The 23,972-nt window shown below is 47.6% G+C and overlaps 1 protein-coding gene across 1 annotated transcript in view; it reads right to left on the reverse strand.

Annotated features, from left to right (window-relative positions):
* The window catches only part of LOC136995361 (neuronal acetylcholine receptor subunit alpha-7-like), a 57,224-nt gene extending 38,940 nt beyond the window's left edge, over positions 1–18,284 (reverse strand). The window contains exons 1-2 of the mRNA XM_067315984.1: positions 18,206–18,284; positions 13,228–13,367 (exon numbers count right to left, since the gene is read on the reverse strand). Coding sequence (XP_067172085.1) covers positions 13,228–13,367; positions 18,206–18,284 — 219 coding nt within the window. The remainder of the gene's footprint in view (positions 1–13,227; positions 13,368–18,205) is intronic.
* Between the last annotated feature and the right edge of the window lie 5,688 nt (positions 18,285–23,972).

Consider the following 23,972-nt stretch of genomic DNA (forward strand, 5'->3'; position numbering starts at 1 on the left):
TGTGAGCTGCTCAAAAGCAGACTGCCTTATTTCTCACTCAGCTCCTTCACTGGATGAGTGTTTTCTTTTGTGAGGCCTGTGGGTTTACTTCTTGTGCATGCCATGCAGAAACCACTGCATGACTGCAGACTCCAAGGCTAATGGATGAAGCAGAGCTGTCTGGGGAAGCCTCTTAATTACCAGTTCCCTGACAAGGAGGACGCTGGATCATTGGTACTGCTGAACGAGCATGAAGCTTGTCTGTGGCATGCTCCCTCCCAGGTAGCTCCCTGGCTTGCTGGAGCCGCAGGTGACCCAAAAGAGGAGCTGTGACACTTAGGTCTTTCCTCTCTCTGAGGTCTGCAAAAGGAAGGATTCTCCCCAGCTTCACTGCACCTCATGGGGAAGGGGAGGAGGGGACCTTTCCCTTTTCTTTGGCTACCTGAGAGTCTCTGGGGGATCCATTAAAGTGCAATGTACACCTGGAAGGCTCACGGCTTTCCTGCATGTGGAGAGGCCTCTGGTCAGCAGCCTTTTACTCATGGCTCTGTTTTCCAAGGAAAACCCCTTTTTTACCCCACATAAGCATTTTATACTTGACAGATTCCATGCCTGCAAATAAAAACACCTAAGACTGTCTTCTGTAGTTCACAAAACAGTCTATTGCCCTAAACTGCTCACCCATTATACTTCTAGGAGCTCCTTGCTCAGACTCAGAAACTAATGACCCTGATAATCAGCTTTCACTGCAAACAATTCATCAGTCACTGCAGAGCATATGGATATTTCAGGTAGCTTAAACACATTGTCTTTGGTACTATTTGGCTCCTTGTCACAGCACTATTGTGCTCAGTCCCACCATGTTTGTCCTGCTTCTTAGGTACGTTTTGCAGTCGAAGGTGAACTTTTCTATTAGGGTTGCCACAGGTTTATCTGCAGTGTAGCCATGCCCTACGTGGTCTTTCTGCCTTCCTTTTAATAACAGCAGTCAGCAAGAACACGAAGTCTAAGCAGGGCTTTGGGCTTCTTACATCTTCTCAGCCTTGCGGGGAAAGAAATGTCACTTCAGGCTGCTTTCATGGCTATCCAGAGTCTATTCTCATTCCTGCCTGCAGGCTGCTGAGCTTTCAAAGGGAGTTGGCTTTACGGACAGCAAGGCCCAGAAAATGTTATTTCTATATTCAGCACCAATCAACACACAGATGACAGCACAGATGCAGCCTGCTGGGTCCTTCCTATTGGTGGTGAAGGTGAAACAGAAAGTTTTCCCGTGAAGGATTTGAGTTTGCCCGGAGTGCCTGATTTGCAGGAAGAGCAAAGCACACTTTATACTGTACTCTCCCAAGTCTGTGGTCTGCGCTAAAGACCTTTAGCATAGCTAAAGATAGTAAATATGAGATTCACAGAGAAGGAAATCCGTTGCCTTCTAGTGCAAGGGCCTTCTAAGGGCTCATGTGCTTATGGAGCTTCTCATTTCTGGAGGTTTGGTGATTTACTGAGCCATATAGCTTTGCATCCTGTAAAGAAATGGTTTGGTCTGGAAGGAAGGGGCTGGTTGCCTGTCCTTTTCAGAGCTGCAGAGGAATCACAGTTCTTGCTCTCTTTATCAGGAGCTGTGGGCCATCAGCATCTCTGAGACACCTGGGCATGATGTGGGCAGCTTAGTGGGCTGTATTTGTCTCTTACAGAAGTACTTCCAGACAACCCTGAGAGCAGATCTGCCTCACCCAGTCCCAAGAAGTCACTGGTTGCCTAGATAAAAGTACTGCTTTGCCTAGATAAAAGCTAATTTTCCAGCTTGGGAAGCACTGGAGGAGGTTCCCTCGTTGTGTGTCCTGGGTTCATATGGAGGGATTTAAGGTCAGTCATCAGGATACCTTTCTTCCCAGGAGAAAGCTTGAATAATCGCAGCACTGTGTGTTTTGTTACCAGTTCTCTGTCGCACTTTGCTTCAGGATGATCTTCCCTCGGCGTCGGGCAGGCCCTCTCCAACCCCTCCCCTCACTGCAGCATGCAGCCGTCCCCGCCAGGATCCCAGCTGAGGCTGGAGACTGGAGACAACAAGCTCCCCGGAGCCGCTTTCCCAGCACTCCCCTGGCAGTTCCCTCGGGCTGTAAATGTTCAGCCCAAACGAATCAGTTTGCTGCTGGTATTTACAAAAGCTGGAAAAGCTAGTGCTGTTGTCAGTAGCGAGTGCAACGGTTGTCCTCTAAATCCTTCCTTTCCTTATCTTGGTCACCTTCTCCCCTTTCTGTCTCCATCCTCACCCCAGTTAATCCTCTGCCCTGGACATCTGCCTATTCCTACAGCCACCCTTGACCCATGGAGAGCAAGAAACTTACTCCGGCTTGTTCCAGCTGAGAAGCCAGTGCACATGCTGGAACATGTGAATATTTTTGTTTTGTTCTATTTTCCCTACTGTCAGTCCAAAGCTTACAGTGTGCGCAGGTCCACCTTCCTTTTGCACCAGGCTCTGCCAGTGGACTCTCCCCTTGCTTGCACCACCATCCAGATAAAATACGACTGCCCTTGGCCACATAAATATCTGGGTCCATAATACACGGACAAAAAGAAACAAAGCCCTTGCTGGTTCAGTAGTCACATCATATGGTAACGTGTCGTAGCGGTAACAAGGGACCTGTGAACAGGTGACTGACCGACATCATTAATCCTTGCCCTCTTGCAGAGCTATAGCCTTGGAAGCTGACTTAGTCACCAACTTATTGGAAGATATTCAGCTGAAAAGTCCCAGACTGGACAGATGACTATCATAGGTCACCAAAGGCCATCTGTGGTTACTCCGTTTTGCTTTTCTGTTTATTTGTTTTTTTACCCTACCAATGTGCCTGAACATATAGAAGGGATATCTCAAGGTTTCTGCTGTACAAGAGAGAGGTTGCATTGACCTGGAGGTTTTCTCTCGGGAAGATTTGCTGGCAGAGACACTAGTCTCTGCACTGGATTTTGCTCAAGGAAATCAAAAGCAATGGGTGAGGCTTTGAAATACTTGCAGAATCAGTCTGTGTCTGCATCATGCAGTCCTTTCCTTTGCTGAAGCACCCATCTGGCCACAGCCTGGAGCTGAGCAACTAAAACATTCCCCTGACCCAAAGGACTTAAATATTTAGGGACGACTCAGCTTTAATGCATCGTGTGGTTGAAGTTCCACAAAACCAGAGATCTTCAGAAAAACCTGGGTTGCCCTGGTAACAGTTAGTCAGCATGGCTGGACAGCCTTTATATTTCAGGGGTCTCATTAAATATGAATACTCTTATGTTTACGGCTTTGCTGCCTGAAAGAGTCTAAAAAGTTGGAATGCATGCTTCCATAGCAACATCAACTTTGAAGAGATACCTGATGTTAAAGCATTTCATCTCACTACCGTTAACAAAGCACCTTCAGGAGGAAAAAGGGAATCAGAGGGGATAGCCTAGAGAGCAGGCAAAGGGACTGGTAAAGATACAGACATAAAAAAGGATAAGCAAACATCCACTGATATCTGTGGAGTATTTCTGTACCCATCAGGACAGAGATGTGGAGGGGCTGGTTTGGTCAAGTTAAGGGGTCTAGTTAAGAGCTCATGGCTGAACACCAACTCCTTCCCACTTTTCGCATTTTGTTGCTTTGGGCTTTTTCTGCTATGAAGGGCTGTAGGCAATTTCTCATAAGTGCTTTTCACCTAAGGGTGATCCACATTCACACAGCACAACCTGCCTTTGGCCTCTGCACTGGGTCACAGCGCAGAGCCTGCCAAGCCTGCAGATTTTTGCCTCGTCTCCCTTATCTCCTGCTCTTCCCAGTCTTCACTGGTACTGTTGTGAAAAAGGCCACGTCACGCAGACTTGCTTCCTCCCTGCACACGTGACATGACCGTCAGCTACAGCACAGGGCTGCGGGTGCCCGTCTCAGGATCCTCAGGCTTTTTCCGGGGTGCAGCTGCTCAGCAGTGCCTGCAGATCAAGACTGATATGAAGTACATCACGTTACAGTCTCCAGCATTGGCTGTGAGTCTGTTGGGCCTCCAGCCCTTCATGAGAGACCCACAAATTCAGTGGATCCCTCCTCCCCAAACCAGTACAGGGTCCTGGGGAGAGCTGTGAAGCCACCAGATTGTTCAGCTGCTTCACGTAAGTTTCTTTAGGAAACCTCACAAGCTGGGGCAGAGGGCTCGCAAGGCTTTCCAGCCCAGTGCTGCTCTCTAATCGACTGCCTGGGTGAATTGGCGTGCACCCTTGGGGAAGGGGTGTTATGTCACAGTCCAAAATCACTCAGTCCTCTATAAAGTCACAAGTCATCTGCACATAGCATGTAGGTGGTTTGCATAATCTCCAGGGTGAAGGTCTCATCCTGAAATAGCCATCCATGTGTTTTGAGCACAATTGGCAGGTGTTTCAACAAAGAAGACTAGACTCAAATCGTTATTCCAAGTTATTCATTATTCATTGCTTTTCTCAGCATTCAAAATCACAGGCAAAGCACCAGGAGGAAGGCAAAGAAAGGTCCTGAATAGGTCAGCCCTGAGTTCTTGTCAAAGACAAACTCCTGGTCTACTTGCAATTGGTTTGCTTTTTCTTCTTGCATTTATGTACTGTTATGACAGCACAGCAAAGTAGTGTGATATAGGCCTGTCCCAAAACTCCAGTGAGCTTTTAAAGCCTGTGATCAGCCTGAACAGAGTTATTCATAGGCCTTTCATTCTAAAAGAGCCAGTAGAAGTGACTTTTCCTTGTTCTCCTCAGCTTTCCAAGGTTCTTTAACACCGCGTTTGTTAGTCCTCCTCTCTTCACCGACACTGAGTCAGATTGGTATGTGCATATCACTTGCATTATTAACACCTCTCAAATTCCTTCAGGCATCCTGAGAACATCAGACAGCCAGGGATCACGGGATTAGGCTCACTTCTCATCAGCTTGGCTTTGCCAGGGCAAGGACCCTCAGCCACCCTAGAAGGTTTTTGGGGTGCTGGGGACAGAGAGCTTCACCAGAAGCAGCTTAAGGACATGCGCCTTGCTGCCCCGTGTGCATGCATGGCTGGGCACCTCCTTTCTTTGCCAAGGCAATGCTCTTGCTTGCCCCAATGCCGAGAGAAAACCCGTTGTGGAAGGAGGGAGGGAAGGCACGGCCACCTCCTGAATCCCTGCGCAATGCTCTGTTGGTACCACCGAGAAGATGTGGATCTATATACCACCACCAGGGCTGGTGCCACTGTGTGCTGTCAGGACCCCGTGACATTTCCCACTGTGAGGATGTCCTTCCCAATTTTTTGTGACTTTGCTAGACTCCAGTGCTTTGAGTCAGGATATTCTAGGCGACACAAACCATTCAGTGAATTCAGCAATGGAAAAATATATTTTCATACAAATTTAAAAATTCCAGTGACCTTTTCTTTGAGACATTGTAGCTATTAGGGGGTCTGAAATTTGATAACACTGACACTTGGAAGGCAGCCAAAATAATAATTCATGACTCAGTCAGCGCCAGCATTCCCATTTTTCAAGCTGCTTCCATGCTAATGAAGGGACCAATTGGTTTAAATTTTTTTTCCCAGAGTTCCAAATCGGTCACAGTAAGCGAACTTTATGAGAGGGAGAGAGAGTTTGGGATTTAACTTTGATGAATCTACTGGTCTGTCAACCTTTCTGTAATTTTTCTGCTTGAAATTTTAATAACTATTTCTAGTGATCACTAATTACTGATTTTCAGAATATGTAATGATATTCAGCCTGATTCCCATCTCAGTTCCCATCTCGGTTTGCATCAGTTTCATTGCTCTGGTCTCAGCGAATTTGCTCTTGCTTTATAGCAGGATAAGACCGCAATGCCTGGTGGAGAAAAGCTTTCTGGAAAGAGAAACGTGTTTTGGTAGAGGCGGTTCCATACCAGGAGGAACAGAGCAAACATACCTTCCAAGGCTATTCAGTAAACCCACAAATAAATGCAGGGGCATCCATGGAGGGTGGGGGTGGGATGAAAGATCCTCTTAATCCAGAGGGGCTGAAAGAGTCGTTTTATCTCCCTGTCACTCATCAATACTTTAAAAATACATAAAATATAGAATAACTGTAAGAATAATCCTCGCATTATTATGTCTCTTTCACATGCTTTGTGTATTTCAATCTTAAGCAGTCAAGCTTACGTTTTGGAAGTTATCAATCCAGAAAAGATTTGTACAGGATGTACTATAAGGATTATGGTTTAATCTAGTGAATAGTGATGCTATATTGGGAATAATACGTGAACGGCTGCATGTGTGTACTGGCATATTTATATTTGTTTCTCCGAATCACTTGTGTGTTGACATGGGCTTGCTGCATGATGTCCAGTGCAGAGATCTGGACACGTGAGGACACAGGGGCGAGGGGGCGGCGGGGAGGATGACCTAGCTGCTGTAAAGCCAGTTTAGGAACGGAACGGAGAATTAGAGCCAAAAATTTAACCCTTGAAATTTTTGGTCATTCAATTCACATGCCATACCATCCCTAAAACACCCGTGTGCTAGGGAACAGGATCGTTTTGAGGGTGAATGTTGTACGTAAACATACCCAGCAGCGGTACAGTAGCTCTCAGCTGCAGCCACACTTTGAAAAGAGATCCCAGTGCCTGCTCTGTATTAATGTTTTCCGTAACGAATAAACCCATTTTCCGATGAACAGGCCGGGTTTCTTTCCAAAGTCAGCTGAATTTAACAGGACCCTTCTCCATCTCGCTCTCCCTCTACCTCTCTCTTTTCTCAGCGATGGTCTGGGTGGTCTGGGGCTACCGGGGCTGTGTGCACCACGCGTCTGGCCTGCGCTTCCCCCTGCTTTTTCACCTCTCTCTTAAGCTCGCCTTCGAGGAGAGGGCAGGCCCATAGCCCACAGCACAGAGCCTGCCGACCGGCAGCCCTCGGCGTTGGCAAATTTCGTTCAAATCGTGCAAGCTCCAGCCGAGAGGCTGCTGCTCGCCAGCTCTCCCGGGCTGGGGTCGAGGGTCCTGCTAACCGAGCAGCACGTCGCCTGGGAAGCCCAGCGGGCAAAGTGAGGCGCCTCTGACGAAGAGAGCTGCCTGCTGTGAAAAATGGTCCCCCCAATAATCGCTTCCTTAGAAAAAGAAAAGAAAGAAAAAAAACCCTGCAAGGCTGAGCTGTAGCTTCCGATTTAGGGAGAAACAGTGTGAGCTAAAGCTTGAACCCAGCAGTTTGGTAAGTTCTTGGTAGAGAAGATAAAGGCTGCTGCACTGGGTCAGACCAGCTAACCTTGTAGTCTGCTTAAAACAGTAATGACCGCACCTGCGTGCTTAGGGCAAGTACGCGCAGATCTTTTTTGCTGGATTCCCCGTACGGCAATGCAAAGACTTGGTTTTCAGGAGATAGATCGAATCTTTGCTCTGCATTGTCCCAGTCAACTCTTCCGTGAGTTTGTCTTGCCGCTTTCCAAACCTTTCAAGAGCTTTGACGCACCACAGAGACAAATTCTGCAGTTTAAATGGGATTGTTTGCAAGCATGTGATCACATCTGGGATAATCCCAGTGTCAGTAGGATGTGCAATCATGTTACCCACTGTGTAATCAAAGCAAAACAGCGCACGCTGAATTTTCCAGATATAGCATTTGCCTTGGGGTTGTTGCTACAGTAAAATAATGGGTTTTTTTGGCTTCTGGAAGTGCAAAATGACCTACTGTGGGTGGCTGGTTTTTGTTTTTTTTTTCCCCCTGGTATTCTTGTGGCTTCCCACTGGGGACTTGCAGTCCCTTTTTGTAGTTGTGATTCCCTCTGAAACAGGAGGAAATTCCCACAAAAGCGCCTGAACAACTATGGTGTGTTAGGTACCTGGGCAGCCCGGCACCCGCTGGGGTACAGCGGGGTGGGAGGTGAGCAGGAAGGAGAAGAGCGCTACGGGACTGAGCCGTGCAAGGGGAGATGCACAACCTGACTTCTGGGGTGGCTCTGCCCACGCCTCCTCCGTCTCATGAGCAAAATAGACCAAAAGGACTTTCAAGCTCAAAGAAGCAGGTCTCAATAGAATATAAACTGGAATAAATCTTTCCAAAGAGAACTCAAAGAGACCAGCTGAGAGAGGACAGAAATAGAAAGGGTTTATGAATGAATCTCCCCTCACCCGCGGTGTCTCTGCAGGCGGGTTCCTGTTTCCTGGATCAGTTTCAGGTTGCTCAGGGGCTTTCTGGGTTGCAATAAGCTCTGTGCAGTCCCCTCTTCACCTGCAGAATCCTTTTCTTTGCATCCGCTTGGACGCCTGCTGATGCCTGTCGCCTCTCTCAGCCCCCTTTTTGCTATGATTTTGTCAGGCCAATACTTCTCTCTTCCTCTCCCAGTTGTGCCCTCAGCTCTCCCTTCTGCCCACCCCACTTTTCAGCCTTGGAGATTTCCCACCCCTGAGCAGGTCCAGCTCCCGCACCAGAGGTGCTCCTGCCGCTGGTGGCACCAAGGTACCCTGTGCCCGAATTCGCTGCCTGGCTGAGCGGTTCTTGACACCGGCAGCCACAGCTTGTGCCGAGGTGCCGTGGGTGAAGGGCCGGCTGCCAGAGGTGCGGGGGATGTCACCTGTGCTTGGGCTCACAGCAAGCCCTGGAGCCACCACCTCTGCTGGGCAGAGATGGCGTTGCCCTCGTCCCTGAACTCTGCAAGCACTGAGGGCACCAGGCTGACGAGCATGCTTGTCAGAGTATGGTCTCTGCAACACTGACAGTGCAGCAATTACTGGAAACCTCAGCCACGTGTTTGCTTTTGGAAAGGGCTTTTCAGGAATTTATTATCTCTGCAGCATGGTGCAGCCATCTTCTTAAAATTAGACTCTTTATTTAGAGGGGTCTTTAAAAACATGCGATACACTCACAGTCAGGCTGGGGTTTTATTCTTGATACTCTTCTGTAGGTTGGCTGGTTGTTTTTTTTTTCTCTTTGTAGATTTAAGCTTGCAGTTTGGGGAGACTTGTGGCCTTGAAAACTAGTCAAACTTTCTCCTGCGGAGAATCAAGGGCAGTAAGACTGTTGTTGCGGTGTCTATTGAGGCACTGACCCAAAGGTAACAGTGAATAATATCCCTAAAAGAAAGAAAGCTGGAAAATGAAAACTGTATTTTTTTTTAATTCCTCATTAGTGATTCTACATAAGGGATATAAACCAATTCGGATAAGCTCCCCTACAAATGTCAGGAGGAGCAAACAAGCCATCATTCATGACGACGAATGGTTGCTACCTAGCAGGCTGCTATCACACTGAGCCAAGGAAAAATGGCCTGCTGTCATGCCTCGTTTCTTGACTACTCCAGCCTGATGGCCTGGCTCGGCTCTCAAAGCAAGAACAGGAGTCCCATTCCTGGTGCTCTTGGAGGCGCTGCACACTTGCTGGGGCCATCAGGGCTCAATGGGGCTCTCTGGGAGGGACCACCAGGCAAATCCCTGCTCAGGCAAGGAAGGGGCAGGGCACAAACCTTAGGCAAAAACGGCCCCCAGCAACAGTGTACGCGTGAGACAGCTCCAGACAAAGCTGACCTATGCTTAGAGGACAAGGCAAACTGCGCTGAGCCCTGCTGTGGGGTGACTGCCACAAGCCATTTCTGCTCTCTGTGTGTCTGCTCCCATATGCCGCTGGGGTTTAAAAGGAGGATCGTTGTCTAGATACTTTCTTAAGGCATGGGGGGGAAAAAGCACACCTCTGCACTTCTGTGACCTGGCAGGAGTTCTTGTAGCAATGAAGGCTATTCAATGGGATGCAAGTGTCTCACACTGTCACACGCTTTGGCTAAAACATACCTCTCCAGCAAGAGCTGGAGCATGGTATCTAGCAGGAATTGGAAACGGGAGTTCTGGCAGAGCTGGTCATACTGGCCCCCCTTCTGCTCATTTGTTCCCTGAGCTTACTGGAAGTGAGAGCTCTGTCTTGGCTCTAGTTGTGAATTAAGACAATTTTGGAAACAATTCTACCTCTAATGACACCTACCATTCATCTACCCTTTTTGCCTAGGGTCTATCTGACAAGCAGAGAACTTGTTCCTCAAAGTTTTGAGTGTGATGGCTGGCTTTGAGCACTAAAAAGCAAAAAAGGATCCCATGCAGGCCAATACAGGCAGGTGCCAGCAGGAAACGTAACCTAAGGAAGCCATGCTTGGAAATTTGCTTTGAATGGAGGGGAGAAGAGGAGGTGGAATTTTAGGTAATGTCACTAGATATTGCTATTCAGCAAACTACAGGGACCTCAGAGGTACCTTCCCTCTCTGTGCAGCAAAAGGAATCTGGATTGTCATAAATGCTGTTTTCAGCTGGTTGGCTGCAGAAGATGAATTCAGAGTTGATTAGGTTATGAGACAGTATGCTTAGGAAACAGACTTCATGGAGCCACTTCATGGAGCCTGTCCTAGATTTGTGTACGGTAGATGTGATTTCAGACTTTGGCAAGAGTAAAGAGTGACTGTTTGTGTGAAGAGAAAAGAGTGAGTCCCTCTGTGCAAGCAGGGACTGCTTTTTTTCTTTACGTTTTTCTTCTTTATATTGGTTCCTCTCACAGGGAAATAGTCCAGGCCTCACTTTTTCACACCTGTCATGGTGAGTACTTGTAAAACATTCCCGTGAGTCCAGCAGTAACGTTGTACAATATCATGTCTTCTTTAGACCTTAATATCCATATTCCCCTCAGTGTGGCATTCTTTTTTCCTTCCCCAGGGAGCATGGTGCGTGAAGTCCCATAAGGTTGGGACCTTGCCCAGCACCCTGTGCTGTTGTGGTGCTGCAAGGTAACGCTCTCCTTGGCACCACCAGGAAATATTCCCCAGTTGCATGACTTCCTGCAGTGCTGGGGAACACAGGTAGGATCTGGAGAAGGTGCCTCCTTAGACAGGCAATAGCAGTTTGTTTCCACTTTGAACCATTACCCTCATCATAACTCTGTTTGTTCCTGCTTCTGATAAAGTTAAATTCAGAAAAGTTCTGCCCAACCTACACTTAGCCCACAGGCTGCTGCTCCTGCCTCAGATCTGTGTCTGTCTGAAAATTTGTCCGTCTGGTTTCCCTCCCCGTCTGTCAGCTAATAGAGATTACTGACTGCCAGCAGCGCTGGCTCGAATGTCCTGAACAACATTTCCACTGCTGGAGGTGGTGCATGGTGCACCTGCTGGGATGGCAACAAGGAGAAAGAGCCCGTGCAACACCCTGTGCAGAGAGAGGAACGCGTCCTTCAGTTAGCCTCAAACTAAAATATGTCCCACACCAGACCAGATAGCTGTCCAGGACACTACACTTCCCCTGTAAATGTGCCCATATAGCTCAGGTGATGCTGAACAACCTGTGCTGGACTGGAAGTGTCCCTGGTATGGGCTCCTTATTAAACTACTATTGTATGGCATGAAGGAGGAAGCTGTAGTTTAGCCCATATACAAAGGATTTTCTGTCACTGCCCTGAGGAGAGAAGCACCTTTTTTTACGTAGTGTAAGATATACACCCCAGGTTACTCCAGCTGGCTTTTAAAGACACCATGACCGCAGTATGCAAGACCATGAGTCTGGAACGAGTCATTACCGCTTTGAGCTGATGAACTTCTAGCATCCGTGGTGTGTGCAGAGGTGGAGGGGAGCAAAGCATTGTTGCAGGTGCATATGTCCATTTAGATGACCTGTTTCCTACTCTGAATCATCAAAAGGGAGAAGATAAATCTAATTCTTTGGAACGGACAACCGTGACGTAAAGGAAGTAAAGAGCTTAAAAAATGCTGTCTGTTGAAAGGAAATATTTCATGCGGGAACATGAAAACCCAGCTGTAGATCCAGCATAGCATCCCCCCAAAGTGGGTTTTATGTAGCTCTTTCCTCCTCCTAACTGACTTTGAAAATGCATAGTCCCGTTTCTAATGGTAAAAAGCCCTCCACACTACTCCAGCCCTCAATTATTGCATGAAGATAACAGCAAAAAAGGAAAATGCCACAGTGAGTTTGGAGGAAGACCTTTTGAGCTGAGATTTAAGATTAGCCTCTGCTAACCCTGGAATGACCCAGTGAAATTTACCTAAAATTGGCTGGGGGGTTTCTTTGTTCTTTCATTCAAGTCGAGGACTGTGAGCTCCTGCCATGAATGTGAGGGACTTCGGTTGGGACTGCTGAACTCTTCTCTCTTCCAGCTCCATGCGATATCTAATATTTCAAAGCAGAAAGCTTCTTGTCCTGCCTGAGTGGCTGTTGCCTGCTGCCAGGAGAACCACAACTAGCTGGTCCTGCCACTCGTGCTCACGTGGCATCTCTACCCAGTGCTAGGGAGCTTCATTTTTAGGGGCCAGCTTTCCCCTCTGGGGAGAGCATCTGGTCTCCTACAGACTTTCAGAAAGATTGTAGGAAATTTAAAACTTTGGGTCCTCTGTCAAATGGGGTTGAAGCTGTCCAAAAGTTTGAAAGTTATTCTCCCTCTTCCTTCTTCCCTCCTTGGCAGTGAGACTGCATGGGAAAAGAGCCTACGCCACTGATTGCAGGAATGGTAAGATGGAGAAAGAGATGTTCAGCAGTTTGTTGTATTGACAGCTAAAGGTGGCCAAACCTGTTCTTCTGGATTGGTTTTTGCATGTATATGAATGAAATGCCATTAAAGATAATGAGTTGTCATATAAAATCCTCTTTGTGATGAAAAGGGGATCCTGGCTTGGATCACTGTGTTAAAATTTTCCCTGGGTCAGATCATCAGTTCTGCAAAAGCATGTTGCAGAGGCATCAGTCAAGACAATCGTCAGGGTGTGCCTCCAGATTTTGCTCTGTGCACGCTCTTGTGATTCCTAACCTCATCTCAGGGCAGGCTCCTTCAACCGCAGTGCATGGTAAAGGTGTGATGGATGAAGAGGACAGCACTATTGTAATGTCTAATGAAAAGGTGCAAATGCAGTGCTGGTAGCTCTGAAGACTGCCCGCAGTCTCCAGTTATTGCATCCTGGACGGTTCTAGGAATAACATGCCATTACTAATTTGTAGTAACACATAGCTTCTAATTTATTGAAATGGTTTGGGGGTTTTCTTCTGTTTAAAATGAATGGAAAAACTACATAATTAATCTGCTTGCAGCTCATGTTGTATCAGAGATGGCTTTGAGTTTAGAAGGATATTGACTCCTCCAAAGTGTCAAAGCACGTACTCTAGCGCTTAGGGAGGATGCTTGGCTAAATCCAGTCTGCTTTTCTCTCTGATAGTCTGGCCAAGAGGAAACGCGTGGTCTTTACACCAGAGATGAGATTTGTTACGCCGAATGGGTGCAATAGAGAGTGGAACTGCCAGGGACTTACCACATCAATTATCTGCAGCAAAGAAAGCTGAAGCTCAACTACCAGAGGTTGGGAGTCGTTCACCACAGGTCGTTCAAGACGACTGTAGTTTCTCAGCAGATCTCTGTACAAGCGTCTCTGGCCTTCACCCTGCTGAGAGACTAAGGGAAAAGAAAGATGGTTAACATCTGTCATTCAGATGGTCACACAGTCCATGTTGTTTGTTTGCTTGAAAAAATGTCTCTGAATGTCTTTTTAACTTGAAACCGGTTTCCTGAAAAGTAAGGATCTCTAATTCTGCCCATAGGGGTGCTGACAGAGCTTTTCTGTCGTGCGTCAGTCACACAGAAAAACTGGACTCAACCGGGAACCCTCCTGCTGATGGTGCAGGGAGACCAGGCTCTGAAGCCAAAGGGCACCTTCTTGGAAAGCGGCCAGAGGGCTCTTATTTGCTGCTTCCAGAAACCAGCTGCCACGGAGCCGGAGCTGGTGTCATTACCTGAACATACCCTGTGTTTACCTAGCATCACTGACAGGTCCTGTTAGTACCTGGAGCCCTTCTCCGTGCATGTTCAGGAAGCAAGGGTTTGTCCCCAAAATGGGTGCAGGTGCAGATGCTCTGGGCTGTGACTACCCGGGCTCTACCTAAGAGCTGCACCAAACGGGGTGAGGCTCAGAGGCTGCATGTTCGCTGAGGCCAAATTCATCCTGCCAGCACGAGTGTGTACTCCCTGAGTTGTCCCTGCCAAGGAATCTGCACTTTGTATTATTATTACTTTGGAACAAAGCTTTTTTCTTTTTTTTTTTTTTTCTTATGCGCTGCAGCTCCTAGAGTCTTGTGTGTGACTTTTTTGTAACACGTGAGCAGAGCTTTTCACAGTGACCCTGGGACTCTTCTAACAGTGGTGAGATGAATAGCTTTTGACAAGCCACACAAACTGTAACAACCAGTTCCTCCTTCCCCGGTCCCCTGATGCGCTCAGCGAACCCTGCAAGCCTGGGGCAGGCTGCTCTCCACCACAGCAGCGACGCCTTTTAAAATTAGTAATATCATTCAGTTTATAAATGTCTTTAATTAGTGTTCCCTTCAGTGTTCCTGATGCTGGAGGGATCTTTGTGGCTGTCGAGTATGACGGTGCCTAGTTAGCAAGGAGGGAGGGTATTTTTATTTATTTTGGTGAGTTATACCAACATGTCATCTTCATGGGCCTTTTATGCCTTTGAATAATATATTATATGGTCATGGAGAACCAGAGAAGCAGATGTAACAGAGCTGCTCCAACATTTTCACTCTCTTTGAAGACAAGCCCTGGCCACAGTTTCTCTACTCCACCAGCTCTGGCAAACTTCCCTGCTAGGAAATTATTTAGATCCTCTGTTATAATTTTAGTATGTAACCCCCTGCCTCCCTTGCAAGGTCCTTGTGTGGGAAGGAGACCGGTGAAGATCACATCACATTTTCCTTTGGAAAGAGGGCCCATGCTCCGAGCCAACGCGCTGCCCTCTCTCTCCCTGCACCATGTCACGTTGCTGTGCTTCAGGGAAAGGATGACCACCTGCACCATGCCTCATCCTTAGCACTCCTGTCGTGTTCACCTTTAACCTCCCTTTGAAACAGTCTACCTCAGCTTTTACTATCAAAACGTGCCCTTTGCCAGGCTCTTCAGGTCGCCGCTGCAGCTGGTACCATCGCTGACGATGTGCAGTAAACCATCCACCCCAGGGGGCTGACGGGGGAGATTTGGGCACAACCCTTTGCTGTGTACCCCGGGCAGCTGACTTTGCGCTGTGTGCTCCAGCCGTGCTGTAACCGGGCCCCTTGCCCCGATAAACCTTGCGAGCTGAAGTAACCCAGCACGAGATGTTTGCACCCGGTCCTCCACCCCTTCTTCACTTCTCCCTTCTGCAGCGTGGTCCTGTTACTTGGTGACCTCTTGTATCTGCAACTGTTAACATAGCCCAGCTGATCTGTTCTGAGCCTGCTGAGCTGGTGCTCGTTGCCATATGTTTGTGTGCTCTTTGGTTTTGTTTACAAAATTGCGTAGGTTCAGAAGCGGTGGAGCCTTTGTGGTCTCCTGGCAAATTGCCGGGGCGGCTGTTGGTGTTGCAAAGGCTTCGCTTGTCTAATCAGGCTGCTATATCCCCATTGCAGTGGCTCTGGAGCAGGAATGGAGAAGGGCAACAGGTCAAAACTGTGTTTTTATAAACTTCTTTCAATCTTAAAATGCTTAGTGTTTCATACTCCGGAGAGATTCCTGCTTTTTATCCCTCTAGTGCCTGTGCTAGTGCTTTGTGACATTACATCTCTGAGTGCTAAGTGGAGTGTTTGCTGGTGATGGGGAAGCCGAGGCCTCTCGGGAGCAGCGACAGGATAAGCATTACTGCTGCCAACCCCCCAGCCACAGAAATCTCTACCTCAGTCCCTGGCACTGTGAGCTCCCTGGTGCCTGATATGAAATTTTAAACGAGGCTGGAAGTTGGAAGCCAATTTTTAAGGTTGCCAAGTCAGTCTCCCAAAAGCAATGCCAGACTTACCTGCCTAGGTCTGTTGTGAGAGAGTCTTTACCTGCAAATAACTGCTGGTGGGCATTAGCAAGCAATGCTTGCTTGATGCAGGCCCCTGAGGAGCAGAGAGCCTCTTATGACCCACAGCTTCAGCCAGTGCCCCCCTTATTGCTGAATTAGCTTTGAATCAGCAGGAAAAAAAAAACTATATCTCATTAAAAATTCAGGGAAGAGGAGTGGATGCTGTTTCTCTTAACTTTAGTAAGGCTTTTGACAGTGTCTGCCGTAACATCCTCATTGACAAAGAGATGAAGTATGGACAGTGGTGAGGTGGAATGAAAACTGGCTAACTCCCAAGCTCAGAGGGTTGTGAGCAGCAGCACAAAGCCCAGCTGGAGGCCAGTCACTAGTGGTGTCCCCCAGGGGCTGATACTAGAGGCAATACTGTTTAACGTCTTAATCAGTGATCTGGATGATGGGACGGAGGGCACCCTCAGCATATTTGCAGATGGCACAAAACCCAGAGGAGTGGCTGGTACGCCAGAGGGCTGTGCTGCCGTTCAGAGGGACCTCAGCTGGCTGGAGAGATGGGCAGAGAGGAACCTCATGCGGTTCAGCAAAGGGAAGTGCAGAGTCCTGCACCTGGGGAGAAATCACCCCATGCACCAGTACTTGCTGGGGGCCCCCCTGGGAGTCCTGGTGGGAAAACAAGTTGAATATGCACCAGCAATGTGCAGTCATGGCAAAGAAGGTCTATGGCATCCTGGGCTGCATTAGGCAGAGCATTGCCGGCAGGTCAAGGGAGGTGATCCTTCTCCTCTACTCAGCACTGGTGAGGCCGTATCTGGAGTACTGTGTCCAGTGCTGGTCTCCTCAGTGCAGGAGAGATACGGACATAGCAGAGCAAGCACAGTGACAGGCCATGAAAATGGTGAAGAGGCTGGAGCATCTGTCATATGAGGAGAGGCTGAAAGAGCTGGGACTGTTCAGCCTGGCGAAGAGAAGGCTAGGGGGGAACTTATTCATGTGTATAAATACCTGATGGGGAATATAAAGAAGATGGAACAAGGCTCTTCTCAGTGATGCTTGTGACAAGAGACAATGGGCATGAATCAAAACACAAGAAATTCCATTTAAACGTAGGGAAAAGAAAGCTTTTTTATCGTAGGTGTGATCAAACACTGAAACAGGTTGTCCAGAGAGGTTCTGTGGTCTCCATCCCTGGAGATATTCAAAATCCAACTGGGCACAGCCCTGGGCAACCTGCTCGTGCTGCCTCTGCTTGGAGCATGGCGTTTGGACTAGGCAATCTCTGGAAGAGCCTTGGATTGCCTTCCAACCTCAGCCAATCTGTGGTTATGTAAAAATTTTCTTTTGATGGTGTCTCCTAGCCCTATGCCATGGGAGTCGCCTCAGTTCTGGTGCTTCTGCACATTGGAGTTCCTGGCCTTGCAGTGGAGGGATTCATCAGCGTTGGCTTACTGAAGTCTGACAAGTTGCACGTAAAGAGAAATTGAAAGAGAGAAGATGAAGAACTAGAGTGACCCCTGGCAAAACATCATCGGGGTGGAAACCCAATCCTGTAACCTTCTACCTAAAATAAAGAAATAACTGACTGTTAATACAGATCTTTTTCTTGGATAATGCTTGTGAACATCGCAGCAGCGAAGGCCATTCAGTAGGAACAAATCTAGTCTGATCAAGGCTTCTACCTACTGTTATCTTTCTCTGGGCAAAGGTGGTGATTGTTGCTGTACTCCTTTTGGACACCTGGTAGCATAAGGTGCATGAGCCTGCTGATGGCAGAGAGAGCCTGGGGAAGGAGCTGTGCTCGGAATAACACATGGCCGGCGTGGCTGCAGTGGTGCCAAGGCAGAGGGCATCCTCAGAGAGTTTGCTTATAGTAAGTCTAAGAGGTAATGAGCATGTGCAAAAGTGGCCTCCTGTCACAGAGTGAGGTGAGCTCTGTTTCTAGTGGGAAGAATAGCAAGTATTGACAGACTCTGCAGTAATGTGCTTTGGATGCTAAAGGGCTCTCTACTTTTGTGGAAAGGGCATCAAAGCCATCTGTGGCTCGGAGCTGAAATAAAAAAAAAAAAAAAAGAAGAAGCTGGACATGAAGCACAGATTTCATTTCTAGCAGAAAATGTAGCAAACATCTAGAAAAAGGGCTGCTCCGTCTTGGTGTCCTCACATCAGGGCTGCTGGATGTCTTTCTTGAGAATTTGCTTAAACCAAAAAGCTGCTGGACTAGATATGGGGTGATTAGGTGACATGCAATGGCCTGAGATAGGCAGCGCATCAGGTCCCTCTAGCTTTACTCTCTGATTAACCTGAGTGGTGGATCCCCTAAACTGCTCCTACAGTTTGCAGACACCTGGAAGGCACAAGGCCAATTAATTAATCCATGGCAGGAATGGGGTCCCCAGACAGCTGTGTGAAGAGCTTTATGAACAGTAGAGGTAGTCATGGAGCAGACTGATTTCTTAGGTACCTCTTCGAATCTCTTCTCTCTCTCCCGCAAAGAAGTCTGCAAGAAGCCCACACTGTGATGCCCACTGTTTGAGCGACATGATCGATAAACTGCTCTCAAAATCTCTTGGGCACACGTGCTATTATCGAATTGTGTCTTTCTTTCTAGCACGGAGTTGATGTGAGTAGCACAGCAAGGTAACCTCCTAGGAACTGTTTCTCTATTGCAGTATGCTACCTTCTCCTCTCTACCAGGTAAATTTTGGCCCCTCCAAATGTATTACTGTGAGACCAGGGAACTTCGCAGGGAGGATGCTGCTGTGGCCTCTGCTGGATCAGGGAGTCCTGTGATAGGGAAGATGAACTTGTAACAAGGAAGCAGGAGGTGGCAGCTTCCCTGTGGGCTTATTTCTGAGGTGCAGATCTCCTGCTTTACACGCCTGTGAATAGCTGTCCTTCTCCTCCTTCATTCCCCTGCATCATGCCTGTCTTGAATTATTTGGGCAGAAAAGAAAGCAAGCCACCTTGCTGTTAGCTTACAGTCTGGGCTGTCTCTCCTTCCACATGCCTGGTCTGCACAGGGGATTTCATCATCTTCGTCAAATGCGGACATGCTGCAATGTCCAGCCAGGGTTAGGCAAAGAGAGGAAGAGTTAAACATGGGATCTTTGTGTCTTAAAAAAAATCAGCAGAGCTTTGGTAGCTGAGCTGCAGAGACCTCCTTAGAGCAAACCTGGAAGCAGGTTAATACTTGCATCCAGCTGTTTGGGTAAAGTGTGGATCAGTATCTAGAAGGAGAGAGGTGTCTCTGATGGGGCTTGCACAGGTAGTTTTTCGCAGTGACTTTGAGCCTTCGTGCTATCTATGAAGGGTTTTGAATTCTCTGAGACAGTGCAGTTTAATTAGGTCAAGCTGGAGCTGGCTGATGTCAGCTCCAAGTCAGCAGCTGGGCATGCCCAAGCTCAAGTCTGGACCAAACTCCCCATGCCCTGACGCCAGTGATGGTGAGGAGAGCTGTCTCAATTGGCCTGCATGCTTTGTGGCTTGCTTAGGCATGATGATCTTGATGCGACTCAGATATCTGATCTGGCGGCACAGCTGAAAATCAATTTTGGGGCGGTTTTTTGTTTTTTGTTTTTTTTTTTAATAAAAACCTCCCTGGGCCCTGGGGCAAAAGTCCAGTTCTTGCCAGCTTCCCAGTTTCGTTCCAGAAGTGGTCTGCTCCTTGACTGAGCGTCACTGGTGTGGCTCACAAAATGGCTTGCTGCACACAAGTATTTATTAAATAAGGCAACGTCACCAGGGGGTTGGGTGGAAGGGCATGGATTCCCAAGATGTTCTGAGCAACATTAACTGTACTTATTGATCATTCCTTCTCTTGTTCATGGTGTTCCTCAGTTCCTGTGATATCATTGCTGTGGTACTTATTCACTCCCCTTGCACTTTGTGCAGATACTCCACCACATCTGCATACTTTGTTTCTCTCTCTGTACTGTTCTTTTGCCACATTCCTGCTGCTCTTTTCTTTTTTATTACTGTTTCCTAAAGGAAATTGAGGGGAATTCTGGCCTTTTCTGAAAACCAGTGTCCTTATACTCATAGATCTTATTATGTTTCGTTGTATAATGAATGCCTGCAATCTCAGTATGACTGGAACATTTACACAGCAAAAAAGCATGAGGAAAACCTTTGGGTATCATCAGAGCTGTCTAACTCCTAGAACCTCATATATTTTCCTAAAAACCTGCAGACTTTTATGAGGTAACTAACCCTCTATTATTTACCTCTGCTTAGCTTATCGCTGAACTCTTACAGGGATTTTAGTTATTTCTTCGGGAATGCATGTGGAATGGTCACAGAGAGATAAACAGCATATGCAATAATCAATTATGGGGGGAAGTAACAGGGGTAATATCACTGAAAATGCAGGTTATTTCACAGGCAACTTCATCAGCATAAATAATTGAAATTGCAGTATCTCTTACCAAAACGTGGCGTGCTTTACTGCTTTGGTAGCTATAAGAAAGCATTCACCTTAGTTTGTGTATTTTGCAGATTTCGGAGAACGTAAAGCATCTCACTGCCATATGTCACTTAATCCCCAAAGACACAGATGTGTCCCATCTGCTTTTGTTCTTACGTGCAGGGTTGTTGCTTTTGTCTGGGGCTGCAAATGCATTATTTCTTTCAGCGTCCTTGGCTTTAAAACGTATGCCATCACACTAGGTGAAGAGTACTCGCACGGGAACCAAGGGCACGGCAACAGCTGCCTCCAGCCTCCGTGTGTGTGGTGCATGTTTGTGTGTTTGGGTATTTGAATACTTCTCCCATTTAAAACCTCTTTTTAATCTACTTCCCTTCTGCATAATCTTTGATTCTAATCTTTGGTTCTCACTGTGCAGATTGTTTCTGCGTCTTACGCTCAAAACTCATTAGGTACCCAGAGAAATCTAAGAAATGCCATATTTTCCTAGGCAAATTGTATCTAATCTTCCTGATATTGGCCATTTCTGTTTGATTATACCAGTTAAAGGACTCCTAGTAGAAATGGGTATTAAAGGGTATGTGACAAAAGGTTTCAACTCAGAGACTTGAGGCACATGACAACGTGCTAAAAAGAGAATGTAGGCCATTACATAGTGAAAGAACGGATTATTTTTTCAGTGGTTCCTGCTGGCTTGGTGCAGGTGTTTTAAAGACAAGGATATATGTGTGAGGTGAAGAGACATGTGTTAGGCTATTACCAACATTGGCATACCTCTCCAATATAGAGTAGTTATCTAAACTGCTTCATTGCTCTGGAACAGAATCGGAAAGGGAAAAAACCTGTATTGTTAGTGTACTGCTTTTTTTCATTAGCTCCATACAATACGAGTGTAAGTGCTACAGTACTAGACGTAGAGCAGCATGGGAGCAGCAGATGGAGGAGCAGAGGAGCGGAGGGGGACTCACCTAGCTGAGACACGTCACAGCAACCCTTGCCAGCTATGCTGGGATTTTGCGGGGAGGAGCAGTAAATGAAATGGCACAGACCATAAAATCAAACGCAGTTCTCCTAGGTAATATACTTTCGTCACAGACTTGCCTTTACTAGGCAGAAAAAAACATTCCTTTTCTCACAAGTCGCAGGTGAGGGACCTTGCCTCAAAACCCTTGCCTCAACGTGATGTTCCTGAGGCAGATGTGATAGCGTTGAACAGCTCGGGGCGATGCAGATGTCAGGTCAGAGTGAAAATGCTCCAAACGGCCGTGTCGCAGAAACCAACCAGCCAGTGTGTCCAAAGGTGTTGCAGTGATCTTTCCCTCTCCTCTTCATGACAGTCAGCTGCAGCGGTGGTTGTCCTGGAGTTGGCTGCTTCCTGAAGGATGCATTTTTGTCTCTGGAAGGGCAGCCTTGTCCACCTGCAAGCTGTTCTGCACAGCCATCCTCAGCAGCAACAGTACTCAGAATGAAATGTTCTTCATTCGTCGGTGGCACCTTCCGCCCTCTTCGGCGTCACCTGAGCCCCAGCTGTTGCCCGTGGGCAAGGTGAGAGGGCTGGGAGATGTGAATAGACGCCTTCCCAAGACCTGAAATGGTTTCCTGCTCAGGGCGCAAAACTTACATAAAACTCCCCTGGACCACATTCAGCCCTGTTTTAAGGAGCGCTGCTGAGCTTCTCCCGAGCCCGGCTTAACGCGCTGTTGGCCTGCGTGGCAGGTGCTGTGCTGCTGGCTGGCTGGTGCCAATCCGGAGGTTTTGGGCAGCACAAGTGACTGCAATCAAGGGACTTCTCTAAGAAGTCTGCGGCTGTAGTAGTCTAGGTCTTCAATGACAAGGGGAAGTCTAAATACAGGCGTGAAAATTCCCAGCAGGGAGTCTGAATTTATTTCACTCTGAAAATGGAAGCTGCTTTTCAGATGGTCTTGATGAGTGAAATCGCTGGCTCGGAGCAAATTAGACTTGTGGCCAGTCAAACAAGTGTCTGCAGATACCTGATGCAGGGCACTCACAATTGTGAGAAGTGCTTTGTTTTGGCTGATTCAGCGCAGATTAGCTTATGTGCATATCTAGTGGCTGAATATTAGCTGTATCATGAAGTAAGGGCTGTTTTTCCCCCAGTTTCTGAATGTCACGGGGTCTTAATAACGCCTGAGTGTTTGTTAGTTTTGATCTGCCCCTGTTTTCAGGATGCCAGAAGCAACTACCTCTTCTTCAGGTACAAGCCTGGAGTCCTGGTTTTGCTGGAATCTGCGGGGGTATGAAACATATGGCTTTCCTTGCTGTACTCTGCCAGGCAAACCGGTATTGACTGACTGACTCTGATCCTCACCAAGAGGAGCAATGAAGCACAGTGAAAATAAGGCACTTTCAGGCAATGGGAGAACTTGATTTGGACTTGACTTTAGCCTCTTGGGATCAAACCTTTGGTAACTCCAGTATAACGGTCTGAAATTATGCCAGTGCAAACAAAACAAAATTGGTGTCCCAAGTGTCCAGGTGGAGTAAAACTGTCATCTTGTGATTCAGGAGCAGATGTCTGCACGTGTGAGACATTTGCTGCTGTAAGAGATCCGAATGAGCCTGAAAAGTGAAAAATGGCCCCATGCTGTCTGGCCTGCTCTCTTGCATGCCCTCCTGTCCCCGAAAGGCTGGTGTCATTACTGGCTGGCAGTCAGCTTGGCCCTTGAACAAAACGCTGCTGCAGAGGGTATGCTGCAGGGTAGCTGCTTGGCTTCCTTAGAAAGGCATGTCTTTTGCCTTGAAGCGACCGGCTGAAGGCAGAGTTGAAGGATAGAACGGGAGAAAACCTCATTTGGTGCAGAAATGTAAATCCTGAGCTTTGAAAGCCTGCTGGAAGAACCTAGCTGTAATTCCCATCGACACAGATATTCCGGGTACCTTGCATACGTTGACCAAGTTCTTTAGACTGGAGTTGCCATTAATTAGCATGTGTGAGATACTTTAACTTTGTGTTGTGGTATCAGCTGGAAGGTCCCACTGGGGGTGAGAGCCCCCTTGGGCTAAACCTCGTACAGCTGCTTGGTGGGAAGGTGTTGCCAACTGAAACAGGGAAGAGCGACTGCATGGCAACTTAACCCATAGGGATGAGCCCAAGCACCAATATCAAGCCCATGGGAAAGCTCGGAAGGAGCCTGGACTGGGGAGGAGGGCAAGGGTCTGCTTTGCAGTTGTTTGTGAGGACCTTGAAGCTTTCAATAAGTAATCATGAAAGCAGCATGAATAATGCTTTCTAGTCCTAGCCTTAGCTAGGGTGGACTACTGAAAATTTCCTGGATATGCTGTGGCTCCTTCAACCCCAAATCTGCTGCAGTGGAGTGAATCTGCAGCAGTGAGAGACGGTTTTAGCTGTGTGATTTGGCAAGCCCCTTCCTTTGTTTACAAGATGTGCTTTCCGGGATCCAAGGGCAAACCAGGCTTTTGTTTCTCTGAGAATTCATAGATACATTTTGACCTTGGAGAGGGTTTTTTTAATTAGCTTTCTATCTGGCTACAGTGGAACTGAGCCCTAGGAATACATGGATAGCCGTGACAGCTGTGCAGTGATTTGGCTCCTAGCATGTGTGTCTGGGCTGTGCACGTGCATGTGGACTCCTTCTGTCCCACCTGGAGGAGCACCTTCAGGGTTGCCTAGGAGTCTCTGACTTCCTGAAATTCCTAGGCCCTTTTGTCGATGGTATGTGATGCCTGTACAAGAACGGGTCTAATTCAAAGTTGCTGCCTGTTTGCCAGCTCTGAAGCTCTCAACTTGAAACTCGGACAACTGCAAACCACCTAACAACTATTT

This window comes from Apteryx mantelli, chromosome Z (genome assembly GCF_036417845.1).
Source record: "Apteryx mantelli isolate bAptMan1 chromosome Z, bAptMan1.hap1, whole genome shotgun sequence".
Taxonomy (NCBI): domain Eukaryota; kingdom Metazoa; phylum Chordata; class Aves; order Apterygiformes; family Apterygidae; genus Apteryx; species Apteryx mantelli.